The following is a 26891-nucleotide window of genomic DNA, read 5'->3' on the forward strand; positions in this document are numbered from 1 at the left end:
ACCTAATTAGTGATAATACTTAATTAATTAATGACAAGTATGTCTTGAAAGTTTGTCAGAATGAAGAGCTTTATACATAGATTATGAAACGGTTCTTATCTCATTTTGTCAAAAATGGCTGATACGCCACTATGTCTTGCGGGCGATGAAATGATTAATCTGGAGTCCTCCATATATAGGAAGGCGTCATTATGCAATTTTGACACTCCCTGGATAGACAGGATTTTAACCAGTGGAATTAGAATACCTTAATTGACTTGGGTAGAACTTATGTGCTAGTGCCTCTTGTCAAATAATTGTCGGCAGAATGTCGACCATTTTGACACTGGAGTAAATTTTCCCCAAAATAAGCTTTACAATGATATATTATTCCTGTTGCTTGTTTGCAATGTAGTAAAAAATCATTACACTCTAAATACCTACACATTGACACATTGTTATTATTCTCTACATGTATCTTTTCAGAAAAAAAGGCTACATATGTGCCCTGGCAGTACGGTGTAAAATGTGTACGAAGGTCATATTCATCGGTAACTTAAGCTGGCCCGACATCCGTCTCATTTCGATAGTCAAAAACTAATCAATAATCCTATTGTTGAAGTGGATAATAAGCTTCTACCTTAGATGGCCGGCTATAGAACTTTTAATAGCTCTGGTCTTTGTTTGCTTATATTGCTAAATCCTGTTCAAGTGGTGGGTTACCAGGCATTGTATTTTGTACAGGTATGCATAACCAACAATTAACAATGAGAGAACTTTCTTAAACCTCGTTGACTTGGGGATGATTTGAAATGACCGCCAATTATGACTGTTTGATATTTATTGCCAACAAAGAGAAAAAAGAGACACATGTGAAAACGTAAAAGCTATAATTTTGTTGAAGGAGCAAAGTTTAACAAACCATAACCCCGCTTCTGGATATCGTTTGAAGTCAAATGATATACCATTTTTAAGTTTATGATGTTTATTTTTAAACACGAAATAAAACAAAATTGACCAGGGGAGGAATTTACGGCTCATTCGCCGTGGACGGTCACATATATGTGACATGATCAAGAGAAATGAGTCACATGTCGACCCTGGTCGAAAGTGTTTTACATATGTTTCTAAAGAGGACATTTAAAGCTTTCAGAAACTGAAAACCCTGTGTTAATACAACTTTTCTTTGCAAAGTTACGTCACTTGATCAATCGCTGAAAACAATATAAAACAAAAGAATTTTAACACTTTCTTTGCCAATATCTCAAAATCAATATTAGTGACATGCGACTCATTTCCCTTGATTGTGTCACATATTTGAAACATTCTCCTACACATCACAATGGTATAAATACTGCCCCTTTGGTTTACAAGTTATACACTTTTAATTTGTATCTAAACACATCCTAATATGTGTATGTTATCACACGAGTTGGGCGCAGCGAGTACAACAATTATACATTGGTTACAAACAATATCAACTTGTACCCACTCATTATCACTCAGCTTAGATATCAAACATCAACTGGTATATAATCTTAACACAAGCTGAACAGTTTAGATTGTATATAGGGGCATCTTTGATGACACTTAACCCTAACACTGACCCAGGTTTTTTGCTATCGAAGTCACAGAAGATCCGAAAAAGTCAAGAAGAAGAAGAATTTTTGACTTGGCACCCCCGGGATTCGAACCTTTGACCCCCGCATGCCAAGCACACGATCACGGACCGGGAGCTACACGACTAATTACTGCCCGGCCCGCAATTCCGTGACCATTTGACACTTCAGGTGATTGCGTCATCGCAGACCCTGGGATGCATGCATGCGCAGAATTTTTCATCGTGGTATTCTGTGGTTTTTTCTGGTGTAAGGGTTAACGGTAACATTTAGAATATTTAGGATGGCTATAAATGTTTAGGTTGTGTTTATATACAAATTCAAAGGGTAATAACTTGTAAACCAAAGGGAAGGTTTGAGTTTACATTGAAAAATAAAAAAGATTCAAAATTCCAAAAATCTGAAGCACATATTTGTTTCCATATACTGTTAAAGTGGAAATTTTTGCGATACATTAATTTTCACTTACTTATTAATTGTACAGACTGTAAAAGAGCATTTCACAACATCTAAACCAGGCCTTCTCAACTGGCAGCGCGCGCCCCACTTGTGGCGCTTCGAGTCAATCGAAGTGGCGCATGAAGTGGCGCACGGTAATTTTAATAATTTTTTTACATAAATCTTGAACAAACAATGGATGAACATACCCAATCTGGGCCTTTAAAAACCATGCGCTTCCAGGGGCGCTGCCCCCTGGACCCCGATAAAGCGCCACTGCACCTTAACCACTATGTATACGCTCTACATCGCAGAGTCCTCCCTTGACATGTTGGCACTTCATGATCACTAAAGTTTTCCAGTTGGCACTTCAAATAAACTAGTTGAGAAGGCCTGATTTAAACCATAAAAAGAATAATGTTTTATCAAAATTTGATATTTGAGGCACATTTGTTTTTTTGATCCACAGGTTGAAGAACAGTTTTTTCCCAACATCACAAAAGAGTAAAAGTTCTAAAAATTTGATGCTGAGGCACATTTTTGTTTCATTAATCATGCTGTAGAGGAGCCAATGATATAACTTGTAGAAGATAAGGGCTGTAAGCTATGGATAGTCTTCGCCGCATGGTGCTGCTGACTCAATTAGCTCACACAGAAAACAGTCCTGCTTATGTAAAGTGAAAAATATCATTATCGTGCAAAAATGATGATTTGAGTGCACCTATTAGTGCAAGATTCTCTTCTTCAATACTATACTTCTGCTACTGTATAAGGCGACAAAAAAAGAAAAACCCTGTTCTACGAACCTGACCGACCCAGATTTTATAAGAATTTGGAAACAAATGTTTCCTGTACAAATGAATGCCGACACAAATTTCAAAAATATCAGAAACAAGTTTTTTTGGTATTTCCCCAAATTGTAAAATATTTACAGTTTTGGGTGAGTTTTGGGGTCAATTGGAAATTTTTTTTTTTTTTAAACCCGACCGACCCTACTTAAAGGTACGTCCCCCGTAGAACAGGGTGTTTTTTTCCCCTCGCCTAAATTTAAAGTGGACATTTTCAAAGCCACAAAAATGTTCTTAACTTAGGCTTCAAATGTAACTTTTTCAAACAGTGTATAAGAGAAGCCACATCACTGTTCAGAACAAATATAATCAAGGAAAGTGAACCCCACAAAAATAACTTGTTATACAGTATACAATCTCTATCTCGTTTTCATCATTGTCAACCACCTTTCTGGCAAGTTCAGGACGGAGTCCGTAGACCACTAGCTGTTTGAACATGTAGTGGGAAATTGAACTCCATTGTGTTCTTTCCATCTATGTGACAAGCCTGTGGAGGCCAAAAACCAAGCAGTTATTGCCATAGTGGCCAGTCTTCCTATTTTTTGCATAATATTTTGTGCTACTAGTAGAGCTTTGTCACACAGTCACTGGTATTCTGTCCATACGAGTAAGCGTTGAACTCCTTGGAGGGGGTGGGGGCCTTGGTGGTTTGCTAGATCCCGACATATCCGTCTCTGTATCGCTCACTAATCCTGGATTATCTAATCCGGAAATAGAAGGAGTTGAATCGGACCCATTCCTTATCAGTGATCTGGTGTCACCGGAAGAGTCTGTGCCGCAGTCGGAGCATACCGATGCTGACGGTCTCGAATGAGGCATTGTGACATCTCGTCGATACGATGAACTATGTGAGCTTGATGTAGTGGAAAGAGGGGGAGGGGGTGGAGGTGGTGGTGGTGGAGCTCCTGATGGTGGGTGTGGTGGAGCTCCTGAAGGTGGAGGAGGGGGTGCTATATTAGGAGGGGGAGGAAATGATGACGATGACGAGTTGGCTGGTGAAGGGGGTGATGTTGAGGTTGAAGGTGGAGGAGGGGGAGGAGCCTTTCTTGGTCGTTTCGGGTTGTGATTATGTCGATGGTGATGGTGTGCTAGTAATGTCTTACTGCTTGTTGATGATACGGTAGAATGTGGAGGAGAGGAGCCTCTTGGAGGAGACCTGAAACTGCCTGGTGCTGAAGATGCCAGGGTACTGGTAGAGGAATTCAGTGTGGCATTCACTTCATTCTGTCTTACAACACCTGGGAAATGAAAAAAATATAAATGTGAGAATTAATTAACACATTCGCAAATAAGTTCATCAGGATTGTCGGTAAAATAGATATTTGAATAAGGACCGTCGATGTTAGGATTTTTAAAAATCGATATATCGGTCACTCATTATCGATAATAATCGATAAATCGATTTTCCTCCCAATTTTAGTGACCTGAAAATTCAAGTCACTAAGCTTCTAAAATTTGAATTAGGCATATGGAAATGTATTAGAAACTTTTAATAGTGGTGAGGTAAAATAACACTTATTGATTCTAGAAGTTTTTACATTTCAAAACACGCCTGTACTGACATAATTGCGGCAGTTAACACACTGCTTACGCCCGATTTTTGGGAATTTTTTTTCATTATCGGCAACTCCGATATATCGATTTTCTTCCGAAAGTGATATCGGCGATATTGATATTATTGGATAGCCGATTTTTTGATTATTATCGATTCATCGACGGTCCTTATATTTGAAGGTTTGTTTGTACAAATCCAGAAATTTGGGTTGATGTTACACCAGAGCGCAAAGACAGGCCTCCGTTACGGGGGAGGAGAATAAATCTGCTATCACAGATCACATGGCCGAGCAAAACCATGTAATCGGTTGGGAGGAGTCCCAAATCAAAGACAGAGAATAGAACAGGAAGAGGAGACACATAAAAGAAGCCATCTGGATAATAAAGAGGGGGGGCCAAGACACTCAACAGAGACCAGGGGAACTACTTTATTCCGCATATTTACAACCAAGTCCTAACAGCGCCATCTACGCCAGCTCCATCCGGGAGCAGCCAACGATGTGCAGGAATTGGTCAGTCAATTTGAGAAAGTGCTAAGTGTTAGCACAAAACTGTCAGTGAGGTACGTAACATCAACCCAAATTTTTTGGATTTGTACAAAGAAACCTTCAAATATCTAATTAACACATTCAAAACGAATGGACACAGAAGAATCAATTTCAGGACTTTTTTGCTTTATTTTCCTCATAGTGGTGTATCTCAGTGTACTTTTAAGTATGAAATGTTCGAGTATATAAAAATTTTCGGAATTTGTGCGGTTGATTCGCAAAATTTTCATTCTTGCAAATATTTTTGCTTCCTATAGGCCTTAGAGGAAATGTACAAATTTGCGAAAATTTCATGTCGCAGAAACAGGAGTTCTCTTCAAAATTTTGTACAAAATGTCTGCAAAAAGTGGATAATTTGTGAAATTTTGGGTATTTAATGGGGGCACCGGTGGTGGGGGTGGCAAAATCTTCTGATAGACTTTATCACTTACCTTCAAGTCTAGGTAGATCCCATTGTGGTACACTATGACCAAACTCATTGCTAAATCTTCGGATAGTCTCTGTCTCGGGTATCTCCTCACACTGCTTACTCAAATCATCATCACTCGAGTAGTAAGCCGACGAATGCGATGAATTGAATCCATACATGGAGTACCTGCCATCAGCTCCAAAATTCTCGCTATATATACTTCTCGGTCTGGGGATGTACGTATGCGCCATGTTGAATTCCGATAATTTCACCACGGGACCATCGTTAACATTGAACGACTGTGCGTGCGTTTGGCATTTTCGATGAACGCAGTGATGCATGAGTACAATGGCGACTATAACTAGGATAACACCTAGAACACTGCCTATGAGATAATAAATCAGCATCTGCTGCTCCTTAAAAAATATACCATTATTATCGTCTCCATTATCGATGCCAGATGTTGGAGTCGTTTCAGCAAGAGGTCCATTCTTAAATAAAATATGCTTTGCAGTTAATAATCTGCCTTCAAAGAGTATTGTGAAATTTCCTCTTTCAATTTCGGCTGATAAATCATACGACACATCATGGTTGTTATTATCTATCAATGTGATATCAGTAACAACTGAACCACATTTCACTTGATTAACTTTCAATTTATCTGTTTCTATCGTAAGAGATTCTGTTAATGTACTTATCAAGTTGTCCTTGAAATCTTGTTCTTTCGCTAACACGGGTTGACAATCGCCGTCAAATGTGATCGTCAAGTCAACCGCTATCTGATTGACTTCGCTTGATGGTTGCTGCGTTTGGAAAACAGTTGTCACACCAGATGAGTTTTCTGTTGTTACATCTGGCATGCCAGTGCTGGCAACTTGCGATGAATTTGTTTGTAATCTGAAAGTTGTTCTTTCTGGTGTATTACTTGTGGTAAAGTTAGTTTCATTTATCGGCACTGTAACAGTACCACCTGATTCTGGTGTTGTTTGTTCTGTGATATCTATCAAAGACATAGTGGTTACATCTGGCATTGTCTCAAAGGTACCAGATGGTGTTGTAAATCCAACAATGGATGTTTGCATAGGGGGTGTGACATGCTTAGTTGGGGAAATCACCTCTTGCATTACACTAGATGCAGATATCAGCAATGATACGCTTGCTTCATCTACAGCAGTAGCTGATGGTGACAGCAGATATGTTGACAGCAAAATAGTTTCATCAGCAGCTGATGTATCAGTTACCATACTCATACTTGGTGTTGGCTCCATAGTAACAGTTACCATTGATGCAAGTGGTGTAAGTTCGGAACTGTAAGCTTCCTCCTCTTCCATTGATACTGTTAATGACACATCTATAGTCTGCATTTCTGTTGGAATGATGGTTGTAACATCAAAGTCGACATTAACAGAAGGGGTAACTGAAGGGGCACTTGGTGAAGGGGTAATACTTGGAGTTGGGGTTCTTTGTGAGGGCATCATTGTGGCTTTCGGTGTGTATAGTACTGTTGAAGATACCGAAGCTGATATGAGTTGTTCTGGTGAAGGAGTTGGTTGCACTGATTGCATCTCAAGTGGAGTAGGGGTTATTTGAGAGTAATCTATAGTGAGTTGTGGTGGAGTTGGAGTTGGAGTTATATGAGATGATCCTGTGGCAAGTTCTTGTGGCGTTGGTACAGGGGTTGGTTGTAAATCTACTAGTATAGTTGTCCATTCTTCTGCTGTTTCATATTCTTCTGTGGCAAGGCTTGATGTGGTACTCTGTGTATCTGTATAGGAAAATGAACACAGATGTTAAGTACATGTAGAAAGGTTTTGTGGACTAAACTTTATTGTGTACTACTATATGAATATTATATGAAATATGCATCACTTGTATAGATTCTGAGCAATTCAAAAATTACTATTCACAAATTGTATTCAATTTTAAAGCATTTATCTTCATGCAATTCTCATCAATCCACTTCTGACACATCATAAGTCCTAAACATGATCATAAGTCCCAAATACATCGGTCAATTTTTATGGATACTGAGTGACCAATATATTGATTTTTTTTTTATCCCGACTGTCTTATTCTTATGCTGGGGTTCGGAGGCAAATAAGTGATTCATAACACTTGCAATCTACGTAGCAATAATCAACATTTATTCACACAGGGCGCTGCCATTTTGGAACGGGTTGCCAGCCCGAACGATGTGAGTCAGTTGCCAAACGTAATAGCCTATTTCAGATATCACCACATCTTTCCCCTTTTGGGAAGATTGAACAATCTTGTTGCTGCAACTAATATTGATCAAGTTGTATTGGCAGCAATATGTCCATTCATAAGAGTTTTTGTTATACTATGAGAGTCTTTTTTTCTCTTTAATCAAGTTTCAGTGCCTTTTCATTCTTTTAACTTTCAAACAAAGAAATTAGATTTTAAACAAAGAGAACTGGATGGATTATCCAAAACTCTGTGCTGGGTTACAGGGTGTTATTTTTTCCCTATTGCTTGAACTCCAACACTGAAGGCACTTTCATTTGAACAATTATCAAGAGTTCCTCTTCTTTCTTCCATGGAACGCTAGAACCGAGATCACATGTTGTATATATGAGGATTTGTTACTGTATTGCATGTAGGTTAACCTGGATGTTGATTCTTTGAATAAACACAAATTCCAAAACTTGCAACTTGTGAAAACATATTTACATAAATTCACTGAAAGTTTGTGAAAGTTCAAAAAGTCAGTTCAGACATCACATGAGTCTGTTTAAGCAGGCAAATTGTTTTCACTAAATTTGACTCTGTGCAAAGTATAGGCATGTGAAACACATATTATTGTTGGTAGTCCTGCAAATATGCTGGTGGTTTCCCGGGGGTGGTTTCACCATCCTGCCAGATCTGGTTCTCACGGATGGTGCTGCTGCTCTGGTGCTGTCTTGTTGACATGTAGCTGGTTGAACTGGTTGGTTCACTGGTGCTGGTGCTGCTGCTGCTGGTTGACCAAGTGGTTCATCATCATCATCAATTGGATCAACATGCTGGTAAGTCTTCTTCAAATGCTTTCTGTTTCTTTTCAGATTTCTGCCATTTGACAGCTTTACCACATACGATCGGTAAAGTAATCTTTTGACAATCATACCCTTAGTTGACCACTGCTTGTTTTGAAAGTCATAAATGAGAACGTGATCTCCTAACTGAAGTGGTTTGAGATCTTTAGCGTTTTGATTGTAGTAATCAGCTTGCTTCTGCTTGTTTTCATTGATCTTTCTTGAGACTCCTTTTGCCACTCTTGGAGATAGTAGCTTTTAGTAGTTGGTAGGCTAGTCTTCGTTCTCCTACTCATTAGTTTCTGCACTGGACTAAATCCATCTTGGCCTGGTGTGTTTCTGAAGTCCAACATGGCTAGATACGGATCTTTATTATCTGCTTTTGCTTTCTTCAACAGTCTTTTTGCTGTTCTGATGCGTTTTCTGACTTCCCATTGCCCTGGGGATATCCTGGAGATGACGTTGTATGCTGAAACTTCCATTTCCTGGCAAATTCTTGGAATTGTTCACTGGTAAATTGTGTGCCATTATCAGATATTACAGTATCAGGTATCCCTTGTCTTGAGAAGTGCATCTTGACTTTGGAAATTACTGTCTCTGATCTCATGTCAGGTAGATAATCTATCTCCCAGTAGTTGGAAAAATAGTCTACTGTGATCAAATAGTTGCGATCATCAAGGTGGAAAATGTCCATTCCGACCTTTGCCCATGGTCTGCCTGGGACAGCATGTGGATGTAGTGTTTCCTTCTGTTGCTGATCAGAGTATCTTCTACACACATCACATTTTTCAACATAGTCTTTGATCTGTGCTGTCATCCCTGGCCAATACATGCTTTCGCGTGCTCTTGACAGGCATGCTTGTATGCCTTGATGGGAAGCATGAATATTCTCAACCATTCTCCTGCGTGCTGCTGGAGGTACTACAAGTCTTTCTCCCTTGTAGATTAGATCTTTCTGCACAGTTAGTTCTTCTCGGATGCCCCAGTAAGTCTTTAATTGCTGTGGAACATGTTGCTTGTCTTCTGGCCACCCATGAACTATCATGTTGTGTAACTGCTGCATGATTTGGTCTGCTATTGTCTCTCTTTGGATAACATCTATCAGACTCTCTTCAAGGTCTACCTCTTCAAGTAGATTAACTGCTTCCAATTCCAGTTCTTGCTGTATATTGGTATCATACTCTGGAAGGTATGCTCTGCTTAAGGTGTCTGCTAATACTAGTTTGCTTCCAGGTGTGTATTGAATTTCATAGTCATAGGTTCCCATCTTCAAAAACATACACTGTTGACGTTTAGGTGCTTTGTGAAGCAGTTTCTTCTGTATGATCTCGAGAGGTTTGTGGTCACTCTGGATCCATACCTTTCTGCCATAGGTGTAAGCATGAAATCTTTTCAATCCATACCATGCTGCTAGAAGCTCCTTTTCAATTTGAGCGTATCTTGTCTCAGTGTCAGTCAGAGCTCTGCTAGCATATGCTATTGGCTGGCCTTCTTGAAGCAAGGCTGCACCTAGACCTGTCTCCGATGCGTCAACTTGCAAAGTTACGTCTTTCTTACTGTCAAAGTAGCGTAGAACTGGATGGGCTGTCACAGCTTTCTTGATCTGGTCTACAGCTTTGGTGTGGTGATCTGTCCACTCCCATAGTACATTCTTCACAGTGAGTTTTCTTAATGGCTCACAGAGATCACTCAAGTGTGGCAGGAACTTACTGAGATAGTTTACAAATCCCAGTAGACGCTGTATTCCTTTAACATCAGTTGGTAGAGGCATCTCTCCAACTGCTCTAATCTTCTCAGGATCAGGTTTCAATCCATCTTTGGATATTATATGGCCAATGAATGGCACTTCTTCCATTCCAAGCTTGGCCTTATCTTTGTTGATCTTCAAGCCAACTTCTTGGCATCGCTTCATGAGTTCCCTGAGATTCTCATTGTGATTTTGTACTGCTTCTTCTTTTGTCTCTCCAACTCCAAATATCAACATATCATCTGCTATGGACTCTACTCCTTTCAGCCCTGCAAGTGCTTGCTGTTGGCGTCTTGTGTATTCTTCTGGTGCGCTTTTCAGCCCAAATGGCATGCGCAACCAGCGATATCTGCCATAAGGAGTATTGAAACATGTTAACTTTGAACTAGCTTCATCTAGTTCAACATGCCAAAACCCATTTCTTGTGTCAAGTACGCTGAATACTTTTGCTTGATGGAGTTCAGGAAGAATTTCTTCTATTGTAGTCATATGATGATGGCTTCTCTTTATGGCCCGATTCAAGTCTTTCGGGGCTATGCAGATGCGCAATTTTCCTGATGGTTTCCTGACTGCTACCATGATTGACTCCCAATCTGTAGGCTCAGTTGCGTCAATGATTATCTTGCGCTGTACCATGTCATCAAGATCTGTCTTGAGTTGTTCTTTGACTGCAACTGGTACCCGCCGTGCTGCATGGACTACTGGTGTGACTGTTTTATCAATCTCTATATGATACTTGCCAGGTAATTTTCCAGTACCGTCAAATACATCTGGATATTCTGCTTCTAGTTGCTGTATTGTCAGAGGCCGTATTTGTGCTGCTGCAGTCTGCACTTGTGCAATGTTGTCATATATAATTTCTATCAGGCCCATATGGCTTCTGAAGTTTTGCGTCCCAAAATCGGTACATATTTGTCAGAGCTCACAATTTCAAACACTACGAGATATTTTCTCTGGTTCTTCGGGTTTATCACCTTCAGTTTTGCTTTGCCAATCGGGCGCATAAGATTTCCATCATACATCCTCAGGATGGTTTCTGTCTTCTCAATTTGTATTTAATGTTCTTCAAATGACTCTTGCTGAGAACATTGCATGAAGCTCCAGTGTCTATTTCAAACTGAATTTCTTTCTGCTTCTCTATCGTCATTGTTGCTATGATGCTCTTTTCCAGCTTATTTACTTCCACAACTGTTATCTTGTTAACTTCGTCATAACTTGTGGTAATGTGGTAGACTCATCTGTGTCTTCACCTTGGTCGATCCTGTTAACTGTTTTCTGTGATAAACACACATTACTGAAATGGTGCTTCTTCTTGCATTTGGTACAGGTTTTTCCATAAGCTGGACATGCTTCTTTACTTGCTTTGTGCTCTTTTCCACAGTACATGCAATTCTGATGCTCTTGCCTTTTGTCTTTGTGGTATCTAGGATTCTGCTGGTCCTGTTTTGTATATCTGGCCTTGTTACTCCTTCTTGCATAATGTATTTGCTGTTCACTACTGCTCGCCATGCTTTTTAACTGCTGGGTTGTTGCCTCACTTATCTTAAGTGCATCTATGGCTATCTTAAGTGAGCACTCTTCTTCTTTTCGGAACAGTCTGGCTCTGGCTGAATCGTCTTTACATCCCAGTATCAGAATGTCTCTGATCATATCCTCTTCATCTTTAAACTTACAGTTAATGGCCAGATGTCGTAACCGATCCACAAATTGCTCTGTATTTTCATGCTGTTGCTGTACTGCTCTATAAAAACAGTATCTATCATAAAGTACATTGTGTTTGACAATAAAATTATCTTCCAAAGCTTTCACGATTTCTTTGGCATCTGCCATATCTTGTCATCGGACAATTTCAGCCCAAGAAGGATTCTCTTACAAGCCGGTCCCATCAGCGTTTTTAGTGTGGCTGCTTGTACGGTTGTATTCTTTTTGTCTAATTCTGTAGCAATAGCATAATCATTATAGGCATCTTTAAATGTTTTCCAGTTTTCCTCTGTGTTGCCTTTGCATATCATATGCGGTGGACATGGCAACTGGAACTCAGCCATGATTTATTTGCACTTGTCGCCGAAGCGCCTTGAGTTCGTTGAACCTCAAGATAATCGCCGAATACGCTATTAGTAATTAGTATCGCCGAATCGACTTGAGTTCGTTGAACCTCAAGATTAATTGCCGAATCGCTATTAGTAATTAGTATCGCCGACGCCTTGAGTTCGTTGAACCTCAAGATTAATTGCCGAATACGCTGTTAAGTGTTAGTATCGCTGTAGCGCCTTGAGTTCGTTGAACCTCAAGATTAATTGCCGAATACGCTGTTAAGTGTTAGTATCGCTGTAGCGCCTTGAGTTTGTTGAACCTCAAGATTAATTGACGGATACGATATTATTATCGCAAGCACGAATAATTTATCAAACAGCCTTGATTTATGCTCAAAATCAAGAAAGCGTCTGTTATGCATGTATATATGTTGGCAAAGAAATTGTATGTAACTGCCTGTATGTATGCCTTTTACGCGCAAATTTGCGTGCGTGCTATGCAGATATTTAAATAACCTTGCAATATAATACACACTTGATTTGCCGAAAAGTCTTGATTTCACGTCACCATGGAGGTAACTAATTGCTGCCACCATGATTTCACTTTAAATTAAGACTGCTGAACATGTCATGCTGCTGATCATGTTCGTACGTATACACAAATACTACTACTCGATCTGGAGACTGTGTCTGTGACTAGCTAGGCTGTAACTGCCACTTCACTTGCTAATTAAAGTAAGTAAGCTTAAAATTCGTGCTTATCATGCACCATAAAACTAAGTTCAGTATACATTGAATCTGTTTTTACTTTATTGTTATTGTACATGTACATGTATACCATGTTACCGACACTCGTGTGCCAAATTCTGCAGTCATTCGCTGCCACACTGTTACAGGCTCACAGGTCTGCTATCTTCATCATCGGCTGTTTTCTGCAAAACACGGCTCCCGATAAGGCTGTGGCTTTCCCTGTAATTGCTACACCACTCTAGACACCATGTCTTATTCTTATGCTGGGGTTCGGAGGCAAATAAGTGATTCAGAACACTTGCAATCTACGTAGCAATAATCAACATTTATTCACACAGGGCGCTGCCATTTTGGAACGGGTTGCCAGCCCGAACGATGTGAGTCAGTTGCCAAACGTAATAGCCTATTTCAGATATCACCACACCGACATCGACGGGCCTTATGGCAATTGATACCACACCAAATTGCTATTTTATAGTCACACACACTCCACATCCCCCATCTTACCACACACATAAAACGGGATATTTTTGTGATTTTTATCGTCTTCATAATTATGTTAAATGTGCAACACATAGGCGTATCGTGACCCCATGTGTGCCTAGTCACATGTATGCGTGGAGATAAGGGCCATTTTCTTGACAAAAAAAAACACACAAAACACCACATTTACACTTGTCCGTCTCTGTTTCTTTAATTCTGTCCGTCTGTTCTTGTTTCTCATTATGCATGCTGAGATCACACCACTAAATCAGGTCCCGCCTATCTGACTGAAGAAATACCAACCAGTGTTTCCATTTCCTGACCATGGTTGATTTTAATGGAAAAAAGACAATTTGGAATGAATGCTGATGTGCCAATTTTTTTTGTGATAGTTGATGAGCTCTATGGATATTTTTCTCAATATCGAAACATAAAAAGATGAAAAATATTACAATTCTGAAATTTTAGGAAGGTTTTTTTTTATTCAGTTGACCAAATGATGTCACTACATGGAGGCGCTGTTCTGTAGAGTTTGGTACAGTATACCTCATGTTCGATGCACCACTGCGAAAAAGTTGAGCAGCTGAACGACCAAAAAATGCTGCTTCTAGGGTAGCATATCTCATAAGCCTTTGGTAAAATGGTGTTTTGAATGCCCAACATTTTAACCCTGAAAAAATGATGAATTCTTCTGTTTAACACATAAAAGAATAGGAACTTGATTTGGTGGTGTGATAACTGCTTGTCCATTTGTAAAAAAAAAGCCTTTGTGTCGGGGCAAGAAATAAGAATTCCCAATTTCTTATTTCTCGACCCAAGGGCTGACAGCAAAATTGTACAATTGATTTGTTGGGAGTGGTCTTTCTTTTCCTTGTTCTTTTTCCTCAATCCTGTTTATTTCTTTTCTCTTCATATATATATAGGCCAACATGCTTATATAAGCTTTTAAAGCCATATTATAACATTTGCTGAGGAGGACGCCCTCACTGATTTTTTTTTTAATTAATTTTTTTACACAATTATATTGTACTTTATTAAACCAATATAGCCTGCAAAAATCAAGACTCTAGGTGCTGTAGTTTTGTCATAATCCGAGATTTTGAATAAAATGACCGAACCGGCGCTTTATTATTAGGATGGAATTATTAGTCGAACACATACACGATGTTCATAACACACAGTACGTACACGACGTGCGGGACGGTGATATACACAACAAAAGCTCGTACTATAACATGACCGAAGGAGTGGTACGTATTGGCGACATGTGCGATTTTCTTTGCTTTGCCGTAGTTGTTCGGCTCAAAGATGTGCTAATCTATTTTGTTTGAAAATGTTATAATATGGCTTTAACTTGGCTTATAAGCATTTTGCTTGAGCCTGGTCCCATCAGGACCCAAGCGTGTGTCTGCCCGGACCGACCGGTTAGACAAACTCACCTTGTGATGGTGTAGGTTGTATACGAGATGACAAGGTGCTGGATGCTGCAAAGGTACCTGCAACAAATTACAAAAATGAACCAAAATGTTACACAAAATATACAAAATTACATGCATCAACAAACAGGTACTGTCAAACTGGAAATATTTCGTCGGCAGAGTGCAACACTATCGTAAGTGCAGTAGAATGTAATAGGCTGCCTTTTGTAAAACACCTATTGTTTGCAGCACAATCCCCTCATGATCATGCTCATTATAAAGTGTTGATGTTCTGTATCCTTTCCTGATGGCCACTAAGCTAACCCCAAGATATCACCTTTACATGTTGTTGGGTGTTTTTCTAGTGTTATTGGTTAAAAGAAAGTACATTTATTAAAATGTTGCAAATGGCAGCTATTGCATTCTACTGCACTTACGATAGTGTAGCACTCTGCTGACGATTTGATATTTGCACATTTTGCATTCCAATCAGCTACTATGAAAATACCGTAAAAACTTGATAGTTAGCATATGTGCTTACTATCGAGCACTTTTAAAATATGCAAACATGAAGTGCCCCATCCATAAAAGTGTAAAGGGTTTTGAGCAAATCATCGATACACATAGTTATATACGAACAAGTAAACCTGCAAATTTGTATCTCAACCCCATTAGCTCAGTTGGTTTAAAGTGCCAGACTTTGGTACAATTTCATGTTTTCAAAAGCGCTCGATAGTAAGCACATATGCTAACTATCAAGTTTTTATGGTAACAAGAAGCTAATATTTGTGTATAAGTATAAATAAATAATGTCAATGAAAGGAAATTTAGAATTACAAATTTGATTAAGTAAAACAGTTCAAAATTGGCGAAAGTGCAAAAAAAGATGCAAATTACATAATTAAGTTTAGGCCAAGTAACTGGAACGGAAGAGCTATTTAGAACACACTTTGTTTATATTATATTAGGGGAGAGCGGGGAGTGTTCGCCCTATATTTTTCTGACCAGCCTAGCGATGTCAATTTTAAGGTTAGGGATGACCTGATCAGCTCATGTGAAAGCCCTATGTCTTAGCTATATACGACCACAATCCCAGAACTATAGGCCTTACAATAGCAACAGGATAGAGCAAACAAAAAAGTTTTTTCAAAGTTGTGAACTTGCCCCATATTGGGGCAAGTTCACCCATATGGTGGGGTAAGTTCACCATAATAACAAAAAAGGTTTAAACATTGCATAACAATAACATATTAAATGCAAACATTTAGCAAGAGTATACAGCGATTCATTCTCTTCTGGGGAGTCACTAAATTTGTTGCAGGGGTCGGGTCAGGGTAAAATGTAGGGGTCCAAGGTGAGCTTATAACGCATCATGTTTAAAACTTCAGGGAGATTATGGATTAGGACATAAACGGTGGTATGAGTAATACTGATACCACATAACTTTACAAAACATGTTTTCCAATAGTTTTACCTTGTTTAGTGGTATAATTATAAATATTTTGCATAATACGCTGATGGGGCAGGTCCGCCCTCCAGTTTGGGGGTAAGTCCGCCTGGGAAGATATAGGCTAACATGCCCCATCCTCAAAGGGCTGAACGTGTTCTTTGTGCACATTTTTGTATTTTCTTCAGGGTATGCAAAATACAAATCGAATAAGGAGTTTATAACTGCATTAAATCTTTGACAAATCCCATATGTTCCCAATATAGATTTCCATTAAAACCATCTGTATTTATGTATAAATGATGATACAATATTATTAATGCAAGAAAAAATTACGTTTTGTGTTAATTTTTTTGTTTTGGCTGCAGTTCGATGAACACGTCCCTATATGTCGGGTAGCTAATATGAGAAGTTTATAATGACCTATGTCACCTAATTTTGCCATCACCAAATTCCCCGATAGCCGTAGTGCTGAGAAACAAGGGGTGGGCGAACCTGCCCCTAGGGCGAACACTCCCCGCTCTCCCCTACCATAAATTTCACAAATATTTAATTTTGTGAAATTTTAACACATCTTAAGTTCAAAATTTGGACTAAATACTAATTCCTATGGTCATCTATATAAGAGAAGTCTCACTCAATTTCTTTGTCATGAACACACACACCCCTGCACACCCCGAACTGTGGACTAACTGTACAGGGGGACTCATTTAATTATTTTAGTCTTTCTTCAATCTTCTGAGGTAGTTAGTAGACAGTGGACATCCACATGGTTGTGTGGCCACAGTTTGTGATCAGATGTAAGAAGAAAATATCTTTTCGGACTCACAAACGCACATTACAATCAAAACACACACTCTCACTCCCACCCCCATATGTGAAATCACCAGCAGATGAGGATGCAAAAAACACGATAGAGCTTTTTACTATCCAACTGTAGACACACACGTTTGGGTTTTTTTACCTTACCATAGATGTGGTTATGTTTTTACCAAGTGTGGACTCAGGGGCGTCGCTAGACCAATATGATTCGGGGGGTGTACAGTATGGTTTGCCGACGGAATTTTTTGTAATTTGTTGACCCAAAATTTTTTTAGCCAGGACGGCGCTCAGAAATCTAAAAAGTGGGTTGGGGGGGGGGGTAGGAGTCAAAATTTTTTCAAATAAATTTTTAAAACTAGTAACTACTATACCATTAACAGTAGGTCTATTACGTTACAACAACACAATTTCGTAACACATTAATCTTTTATATGGCTCTCACAATTTGCTGACAATCACACATACCTTTGACTGCATTTGCCGACAGTCACATGGTTTTGACGACAGCAGTCAAATTTTGCCGACAAAATTGTGTATAGGGGGGTGTCACCCCCCATACCCCCACCCCTCTAGCGACGGCCCTGTGTGGACTTGCCCTACAGTACACCGATAAGTGCTTTCTTATGGCATTTTTCATCTAGAAAAAACATCTAGGAACAGTTCCACTGTTGCACATAAATTTCTCACATGTGTCCTAGTTTGCCAAATATGTTTACTAACACTTGTGCATGGTCGGGTGTCTTGAGCTCGCCACCAAAAAAAGGTGGCGACGTTACATTTTGCAAAGTCGACTCAACACAAATGTGACTCCTCGCCACAACTGAGCCCGATGTCGCCAGTGCCACTATTGAGATATGCTCCATCGAACTTAACAATAAACAAAAAGGAAAGAAAGGATTTATTGACTGTTTTATTGATTTTTCACTACTTAAATGTCAAGTACTATAGACATGATATACATCATTTAAAGCTAATTTCAAGCAGAATATTTTGGTTGAATTTCTCAAAAATGATGATTGGCGACATCCGGGCTCAGTTGTGGCGAGGAGTCACAAATGATGATATCTCTGTCAAGCAAGAAGGTATTGTCATGCTTGTGGTCTCATTTTATTGCTAAATAAAATGCACTTTCAACCCTGTAGAAAGAAATACTTGAACTTTTTTAATACTGACACTGTGCTTCATAGAATTCAGAATGGGCAGGGTGGCGGTGGTGGGGGATGTGGTGTGGGGGGATGTGGTACACAAAAACTCTATGGGATTGGTATTTTTAGTGCGTAATCTGCTTCTGTAAAGCCTGTAAATTGGATTTGGACTCTATTTAGCATCTAAAACACTCATGGCCTTACAGCTAAACAATTCTACTAATTGTTTTTAATAATTTATGATTGGTTTAGTCTAGAAAATACAAACTTTTCCATACAAAACTATCCGTTGTCATATTAAACACTGCAGTAAGTAAGGCAGATGTTTTTAAAAACTAAAAGTTACTGTAAAATTTTAATTACTTATCCTATCATAGTCAAAGTATAGATTTTCTGAAGGGAAATTTGACGAGGAATCTAAATATGGACATGTTTTTTCTGTATGGGTTAGGGGGAAATGTTTAGGTTCAAAATATGTTGAATTGTAAACAAATCTAACATACTTTGGGACACCCTGCATTCCGAGATTACCAAACAGCTGTGATTTTGGTTTCTTCCAAAGTCAGTTGGCTCTCCATATCCTCTACTGTAAGTTGGTAATAAGCAATGCATTGAGTGACCCTTTTTTTATCAAAATCTTTTTTATTCCACCCTGTATATCTTGCAGGTCACCCTGTATAATGAGTTGAAATGTATATATTTGAATTGCTTATGCCTTCAGCTTTCCAAAAATGTATACTTTTGCTAGTTTAGGGTTGATGATTGTCGAGATAATCTAATTAGAAACCCGGTTGGTGTAAAAATTCATAATATTTGTCATGTAACGCTACAAAATTTATACACAGATTATAGTATAGTAGTGGTTTCATAAGAAGACTCATAGATTTGGCACATACTCACTATACGGATATTATTTCTTAGAATCTTTGCCAACAAAATATTCTTGGATATCACTAATTATTATCACTACTATGAAAGTATGTTACATTTCATGTCAACCTTCTCAGGAAATTGTTCTTGTGCCCTGTTTGGACACTATAAGAAAATGACTTCTGAACACCCTGGGTACAAAAACCCCCGGGACAAAAACCTCATACTCTACAAGATGAGGTGAATTTTTAAGCTATCACAATTATATGGCTGGAACTTTGCCACTAGAAATGAGAGCATTTGGCTCCTATGTGATAAACACAGGATGGGGGAAAGAGATGGGTGATTGTTGCCAAGCAGGCAGCCACGTTTTCAATTCATTTCTTGTTTTCATCTTCAATTCTACATTCAGATGTAAATATTTTGCAAAAATATTGCATGATATCGTTTGATAATTTCAAACACATGTTTGACAAGAAGAAATTGCTAGACAGCCAATTTCTTATATACAATGGACCACAATAGCCTCATTCTAATGGCATAGTTCAATAACCTCAATTAAACAATCATAGTGCAAACTTTGACCTCAACTTGCATAATATGAGTTTTAGTACCCAAATTTTTAAAGGTCATTCAATGAATGTATTGGGGTACCGGGTTAAAGAACAGTGCCCCTGATAGATGAGCATGTTGTGGATCCTAGTGTTATATCTCCCAAAAGATTTTCACAGGATGAAATTATGTTGTCCCTAACAACAAGTGATTGAAGACTGATGAATGATCTGGATATCTTTTAACCTCATTAAAATGTTCTTACTGCTGAGGACTGATTATTTGGGTGTAATATGATAAAGGGACACCTTTCACTCTAAGAAATAAAGGTTCTAGAACCTTTTTTGTCCTCTCAGGAGAACCCTCCCTCATAAAACCCTAAAAAAGGTTCTTTAATTTTGGAGAACCCTTACAGGTTCTCTAAAGAATCAAAAATGGTTCTGTATCACATTTTGGGGGCCATTTTCGATGGCTAACCCCTCTAAGGGTTCTCGTGAGGACAACTTTATAACCTTTTTAGAACCTTCTCTTTTGCCTAATTATTGTAAGTTGTTTACATCATTTTGTATTTTGTGTGTGTGTGTTCTATTTTATATATGAATAATGTTATGTAACAGAAAAGGAAATCACTGTCTGTTTGGACTTTAAGTCTATTTTTCTGAATCACCATTAACTTGCTTGTATTACATGTATATTGTTTGTTTATTGGTTAATCTAATAATATTATTATCAAGGCAGATCAAGTCAGGGATAGCGATAACTTGCGCCATGGGGTCATAGGTGCATTCTTTTAGATTTTGCACATTTAGAGGCTGCCAAAGGGTCAATTAAACCCTTTATTTCTATAGATTTGGATCCTTAGTTTCACAATATTTCAATATTTGACCCTTTGTTTGAAAACCTAGCGCTACCCCCCGGAGTAAGTATGCATATCCACAGCGTAAGTGACAGCGTATATCACAGAAAAAACACAGAAGCGCAAAATGCTCAGCATAAAATGTATCATGCATTTACCTTCATGTGACACATTTGGACAGATCACATAGCACGATTTTGCAGGGTTGTTTGATTTAAATCATTGATTTAAATCATTGATTTAAATCGCGATTTAAATCATTGATTTAAATCGCTATTTAAATCAGTTGATTTTGTTTTTAATCACTGATTTAAATCAACTTTTTCCTTTTTTTACTTTTGATAAATGTAAGTTAATTTCTTACTTAAATTGACTGTTTTACTTCATTCTTAATGCTTCTACAACTTTTGGATACAATTAAAATACCTCTATGATGTCACTTCATCTATTGCTAAAAATTCATCTTCAAGGTGCAGAATTCAACAGGTTTGTTCCCCATGATTTGACCAAATGTTTTCTTTGAAATTTTCACATGTAAAAACATGTTTTGAATTTGTGTAAATACCTGGTAGGATTGTGCATACGACTAGCATTCCACTGGTACTCTTTTGACTTTATCATGGGGGTATAGCAGCTAGTTCTTGGAATAAAAAAATAAATAAAACATTTGATTTAAATTTTTAAAATCTGATTTTTTTTTATTAAAAAAAAAAAAAAAAATCAACAACCCTGCGATTTTGAATAATCGACAGTAAAGGTAATAGATTAATTATATGTTTATATGATACATGCATTTAATATCAACAGGCCGGTATTCAGAGGTGCGGTGGTGTGGTGCATCCACCATAAATCTGCAAAGTCTGATTTGTCTGTAAAAAAATATCAAAAATTTTGATAAATATACTCCCAAATCATGAAATTCTGTGAAATTTGTTAAAAAATAGGATCCAAAAATAAGTGCAGAGGGGATAAAGCCTGGGGGGCCACTGACATAAATGGTCTGCGTGACCAAAAAAACAAGTAAAAGGGGGTGTTTTTTTAAGGCAAGGCAAGTTACGCGCGTGACGCATTTAGGGTCTAAAAACACAGATTTTCAAGAATAAGGGTAGTTTTCTGAATCTGAACAACTTGTTTAGGGTACCTTTTCAAATTTTTGGTAAATTACGAGTCCAAAAAGGTCATTTTTTACTAGCCAATTAGGGGGTAAATTCTATATTCAATTATCTTATTAAGGGGCTAAATTTGCTGGTAGGGTAAAACTCGTTTAGGGGTTGTTTGAAAAAAAATTTGGTCACGCATGCGTACACTGTCATATTTGAGTGATCCCCCCGGGGGATAAAGCCAGGTCTACTTTTGGCAAGAAAAGGTCTGCATTTGGAAAAATCTGGCTGAGAGCCTAATTATTAATAAACTGAATGAAAATCTACTGGACAAATCCCAATTGGGTCAACCATTTGCGATCAATATTCTTTGTCATTCTGAAAGATCCTAGTCAACAAATTAAACTTTTTTTACAAGTCTTGCGGGTTTAACAATATCCTTTAAAATATTGCCGTGAAAAAAGGGGCCACATCCCCGTCACCTTCCCCTACAACCAATAAAATAAAGTTGTCTGATGGAGATCAGGTGTAATGGTGGCTGAAATAAAGGAAGCTGCCATTTTGTTCCATTAGTTCCTTCTGTCCTAAGGGTATTGCCCTCTATTGGGTTCACCTTAAAGGTGATCGAGATAGCATGAGCCATGTTTTTCCAGTTTAAGCCATTTTAACTAAAAACATGCAGTGTATCTCTATTAATACATTGATCTTATGAAATAAGTCAAGGAAGCCAATAAGCACATCAATATTTCCATAGGTCTTGAGTTAGTCTTTGTCAAAGACCTCGCGATCCTAGGGGGCGAGCGGCGGCCATGAGCTGAGCGCCTCAGGCGCGACAGAGCGCGGCCACGACAGCGAGCGGCGAATGGAATATTATAGGTGGCGCTCCCACTACGGTGGTCCAGCCAGGCAGAGCCTTGTTGAAAGGCTAGTCTTGAGTTTAGGATATATCAAAACAAAATATTTTGGCATTTTTTCCCTCCCAACAAATATCATGCACATGGGATAAAATGACACCCCATATCAAGTCTTGTATCTTTGAACCTGTAACATTCCTCTTGTGTGTCAGCTTTATTTGTCTCAATATTTGAGTGGAAATGCTACAAAGTCATGCCCCTCCCCTCAGACCTGCCTTAATAAATAAAGTTGAGACTAGATTTTCTGGTGATCTGGAGAAAGCAAATGACCTCTGTGTCATCTGATGAATAAGTGCAAATTTATACTTCTTTCCAGAAAAAAACTTGAGATGTTAAGGCTACAATTGTGTTGTCTGAATCACTTGATTGGGCATATGAACTTGAAGTAACTGCAAACATGGTATACACCGGGGTATACATCATATGCCACAAGGGACATTTTGATCTCAATCTAAACAGCCTGCCAAATATTGCTTGCCCCCTCTCTGCCTGCCAACATTTTTTACACAGCCGTGACGTTAGTCACGGCTGTGTCTTTTTTCTTACAGGTTCTTTCTTCTTTCTTTCTTTCTTTCTTCTTCTGTCAACCATTACATTTGCTCTAGCACTCACACGCTTACATCGATTTTGACCTAACTTGGTCACAATGATCATTGACCGTGCCCCTACATGTCACATGAAACTTGTGGGGTCAAAGGTCACGCAGGGGTCATAGGGGTCAAAAACGTGATTTCAACTAAAAATGCATCTTCTCCCACAACTTACGTAGGACAGTGACGCCACTAGCACACATGCATTGTTATCATCCAGTGTCTATATGGTGTACACAGATTTGGGGTCAAAGGTCATTAAGGTGTCACTTCCGGTGTAAAACGAAATACCTTCAAAAATTTTTATTAGCTAAACAAAATATAGGGCAGTAACGGTATGTTCACATCTGAGTTGCAGTTACCTAGTGTATATGTGATATTTTTTTTATATGGGTCAAAGGTCATTAAGGGTCACTTCGGTATAAAACGAAATAACCTTTAAAATGCATCTTCTCCCACAAATTACGTAGGACAGTGACGCCACTTGCACACATGTATTGTAATTACCTAGTGTCTATAGGGTGTATACAGATTTGGGGTCAAAGGTCATTAAGGGGTCACTTCCGGTATAAAACGAAATATCTTCAAAAAATTTTATTAGCTAAGAAAAACGTAGGACAGTAACGGTATATGCACACATAAATTGTGGTTGCCCAGTGTATATGTGGTATTTTTTATTTTGGGGTCAAAGGTCATTAAGGGGTAACTTCCGGTATAAAACGAAATACTTATAAAATGCATCTTCTTCCACAAATTACGTAGGACAGTGATACCACTTGCACACATGCATTGGTGTTACCCAGTGTATATGGGGTGTACACAGATTTGGGGTCAAAGGTCATTAAGTGGTCACTTCCGGTATAAAACGAAATACCTTCAAAAATTTTTATTAGCTAAGAAAAACAAAGGACAGTAACGGTATGTTCATATATGAATTGTGGTTACGCAGTGTATATGTGGTATTTTTTTATTTTGGGTCAAAGGTCATCAAGGGGTCACTTCCGGTCTGAGACGAAAAACCTTCAAAATGCCCCTTCTGCCACAAGTAACATGGCATAGTGATGCCACATGCAAATGTACATTGACAATAGCCAATGTCTATGGGACTTTCATATATTTTGGGGTCAAAGGTCAATAAGGGGTCACAACACGGCTGTGTTCGTGGTCTTAGACCACAGCTAAGTCTAGTTTATAGTTGTTATTCAATGGACTGTTGAAAAAAGATTCTTTTTCTATAGTCAATGGTTATTCAAAAGGTGTCCCATATACGTATGTCAAAATGGCTTACCCCACTCCCACCTTATGGCTTGCCAAAAAAAATTTGCCCCCCATAAGTTTACCCTCCCTGGCCAGGGCTCATACTTATTGCACAGGCCATTTTACTGCAAGTTTCACACCCTGCTCCATTCCTAGAATGTTGTCACCATTGGTTCAAACACTTCACAGCCTTTAACACCTGGATAACTTGACTGCAGCCATTATGAACTTGAAATACTCAACAACAGATGAAGTGTCCAGGTGCCACTGTGCAAAATATGCCATGAGCTGCCTTTGGTGATTTTGTACCAATTTTCTTGACTGTTCTTTTTTCAGGGTTTTTTTTATACAAAAAATGCGTAAGGCAGCCTTTGCATTTTTAAATCTGAACTCTTTAGATCAAAATTGAGGACTTATACAACACATCACTCTGATGGCTTTTCCTTGACACTGATGTCATCATCAGCCTTTGTACAGGTGACAAGTCAGCCACTCATCATGCTCATGACTGAGATTCATCATTACAGGCCATGTGCTGCAGTTGTAATCACCCTTTGGTTTAAGTTTGCGTCTCTAAATGAACAATCCAAAATGAAAAAAAATCCAAAATCTGATGCCCCCCTCCTTGAAATGTAAGTGTAAAATGCTAAAAATTTAAAAATGAACGATTAACTTTGACCAATATTTTAACTGGCTGTTTTTACAAATGCAATCAGGCTGTTTGACATCTTCCTCCTCCTCCTTAGCGAGTAATAGCGGATCGTGTTTAACATTCAGGTGCACAAGCTGTGCGACCGCATGGCAGTGGAGATGCCATGGACTCAACCCGGGGGGGGGGGGTACTCAAGTTTGGTTTTGGTAGGGACGTGCCGCTGAGATTTTGGAAGTAGACCCTAAAATATACCAATTTTTCAAGAAATTTGGACCCATTGATATTCCAAAAGTCAAAATTTTCGGCCGAATTTACCCAAAATTGTCTTAGTTTTTATAAATTTTCCCAAATTTTGCAAATTTTAGCTAGATTAAGGAAAAATTGGGCTGTTTTCCCAAAAAATTGAGAAAATCTTGAAAAAGGACCCATTCATATACCAAAATAGGCTTTGAAAAAGGGTCATTGATATACCAGAAGGCTGAAAATGCTACCCATGTTTGCGGCACGTCCCGTATGGTCATTTGTACTGAGTACCCCCGGGGACTCAAGCCATATACAACATTCCTTGTTTGAACTGTACATGGGAGCTAGGGACAGGGATTGAATTTAGCACTCATCAACTGGTTAAGCACCGCTGGGAAGCAGAACAGGGACTTGGTAAAGCAGTCACAGCAAGCAGGAAAGAATCGCTTACAACTTCCCATAAATCAGCCATCACAAATCATGTCGTAGAGAAGAACCATGTCATCAGATGGGGAGGCAGGGGTCATAGGCACGGAGCTATAGAGATTATGAGCACCATGAACAGAGATGAAGTTCAATATCAACTTTCTCTCTTTTTGATAAGCTGCTGCACCCTGTGTCAAAGAATCCATCAAAAAATTCAACAAATTTATTTTATATGGCCTTATTAATACAAAAGACTTAAAATGACCTGCTACACTGGCTTCCATCAGTATGGCAGCAAATGGCCAGCCTTACTAATTTGTGAAAGAAAGTAACCTCTTATGATTGTGTTCTGCAGGGATGACACTTTTCAGGAAATTTCCTGATTTCAGGACAATTCTAAGAAAATTGACCAATATCAGGAAAATTTTTGCTCAACCCTTCCTGTGCAAAAGGATAGTGAAATGTATTTTCAGAATTTTGCATGTTTTTCAGGAAATTTTGACAACACCAAGTGGCATCTCTGGTTTATGATTTGTTATTAAAACCAAAATAAAAAGATGAGCAAACTGTAGTTTGACAATGATGTCATTCCAACAAGCATGCCTCCAGACACCTGTTGATGATGTAATCATGTCTAATTAAGGTCGGGTACATCAGTCTGATAATGAAGCTGTCAAGTTCATGATTTATACCGAGTCTCATCATCAGGCCAAACATGAGTCATCAACATATTAAATACAGCCCCAGGAATAAAGTTTTTTCAAAGTTTCTAAAAGGTCAGTTTCTTTTCCCCTAAAAATGTCTAAAATAATTTAATTTGCTTGTCAAATGAAACAAAAAATTATCCTTGCAGTTGAAATGGTTGCACCTTTTGTGAAGACCTTTTGTGGTATTTTCATTGGTGAACATTGTTGTGCAGGAGGACCAATCACGGGCGTGCTTGCTATTTGACGCCATGTTGTTTGTGAGAGCTCATTCTCATATAAACACAGCCAAAATAAAAAGTCTCCACTAGTTTCATCCCCATTTAATCAGAGCCTGATGAGTTTATGGCAAAATAATTCATATAATAATTTTCTATACACTTTCCCTCGCAGGTTGATACCAAATTTGATATCAAAAGTTTAATCATCGTGAGCGCAAGAACCGTTGTTTGGAA

General features: G+C 38.6%; 1 protein-coding gene across 4 annotated transcripts in view; it reads right to left on the minus strand.

Moving 5' to 3' along the window:
- Positions 1-2261: 2261 nt before the first annotated feature.
- Positions 2262-26891, minus strand: part of LOC140160622 (uncharacterized) — a 97705-nt gene continuing 73075 nt past the window's right edge. For all 4 annotated transcript variants that reach the window (XM_072183875.1, XM_072183873.1, XM_072183872.1 and 1 more), the window contains 3 exons: positions 14880-14936; positions 5418-7160; positions 2262-4122 (listed from right to left, as the gene is read on the minus strand). In XM_072183875.1, coding sequence (XP_072039976.1) covers positions 3461-4122; positions 5418-7160; positions 14880-14936 — 2462 coding nt within the window. In that variant the 3' untranslated portion in view covers positions 2262-3460. The remainder of the gene's footprint in view (positions 4123-5417; positions 7161-14879; positions 14937-26891) is intronic.

Source organism: Amphiura filiformis, chromosome 9 (assembly GCF_039555335.1).
Source record: "Amphiura filiformis chromosome 9, Afil_fr2py, whole genome shotgun sequence".
NCBI lineage: Eukaryota > Metazoa > Echinodermata > Ophiuroidea > Amphilepidida > Amphiuridae > Amphiura > Amphiura filiformis.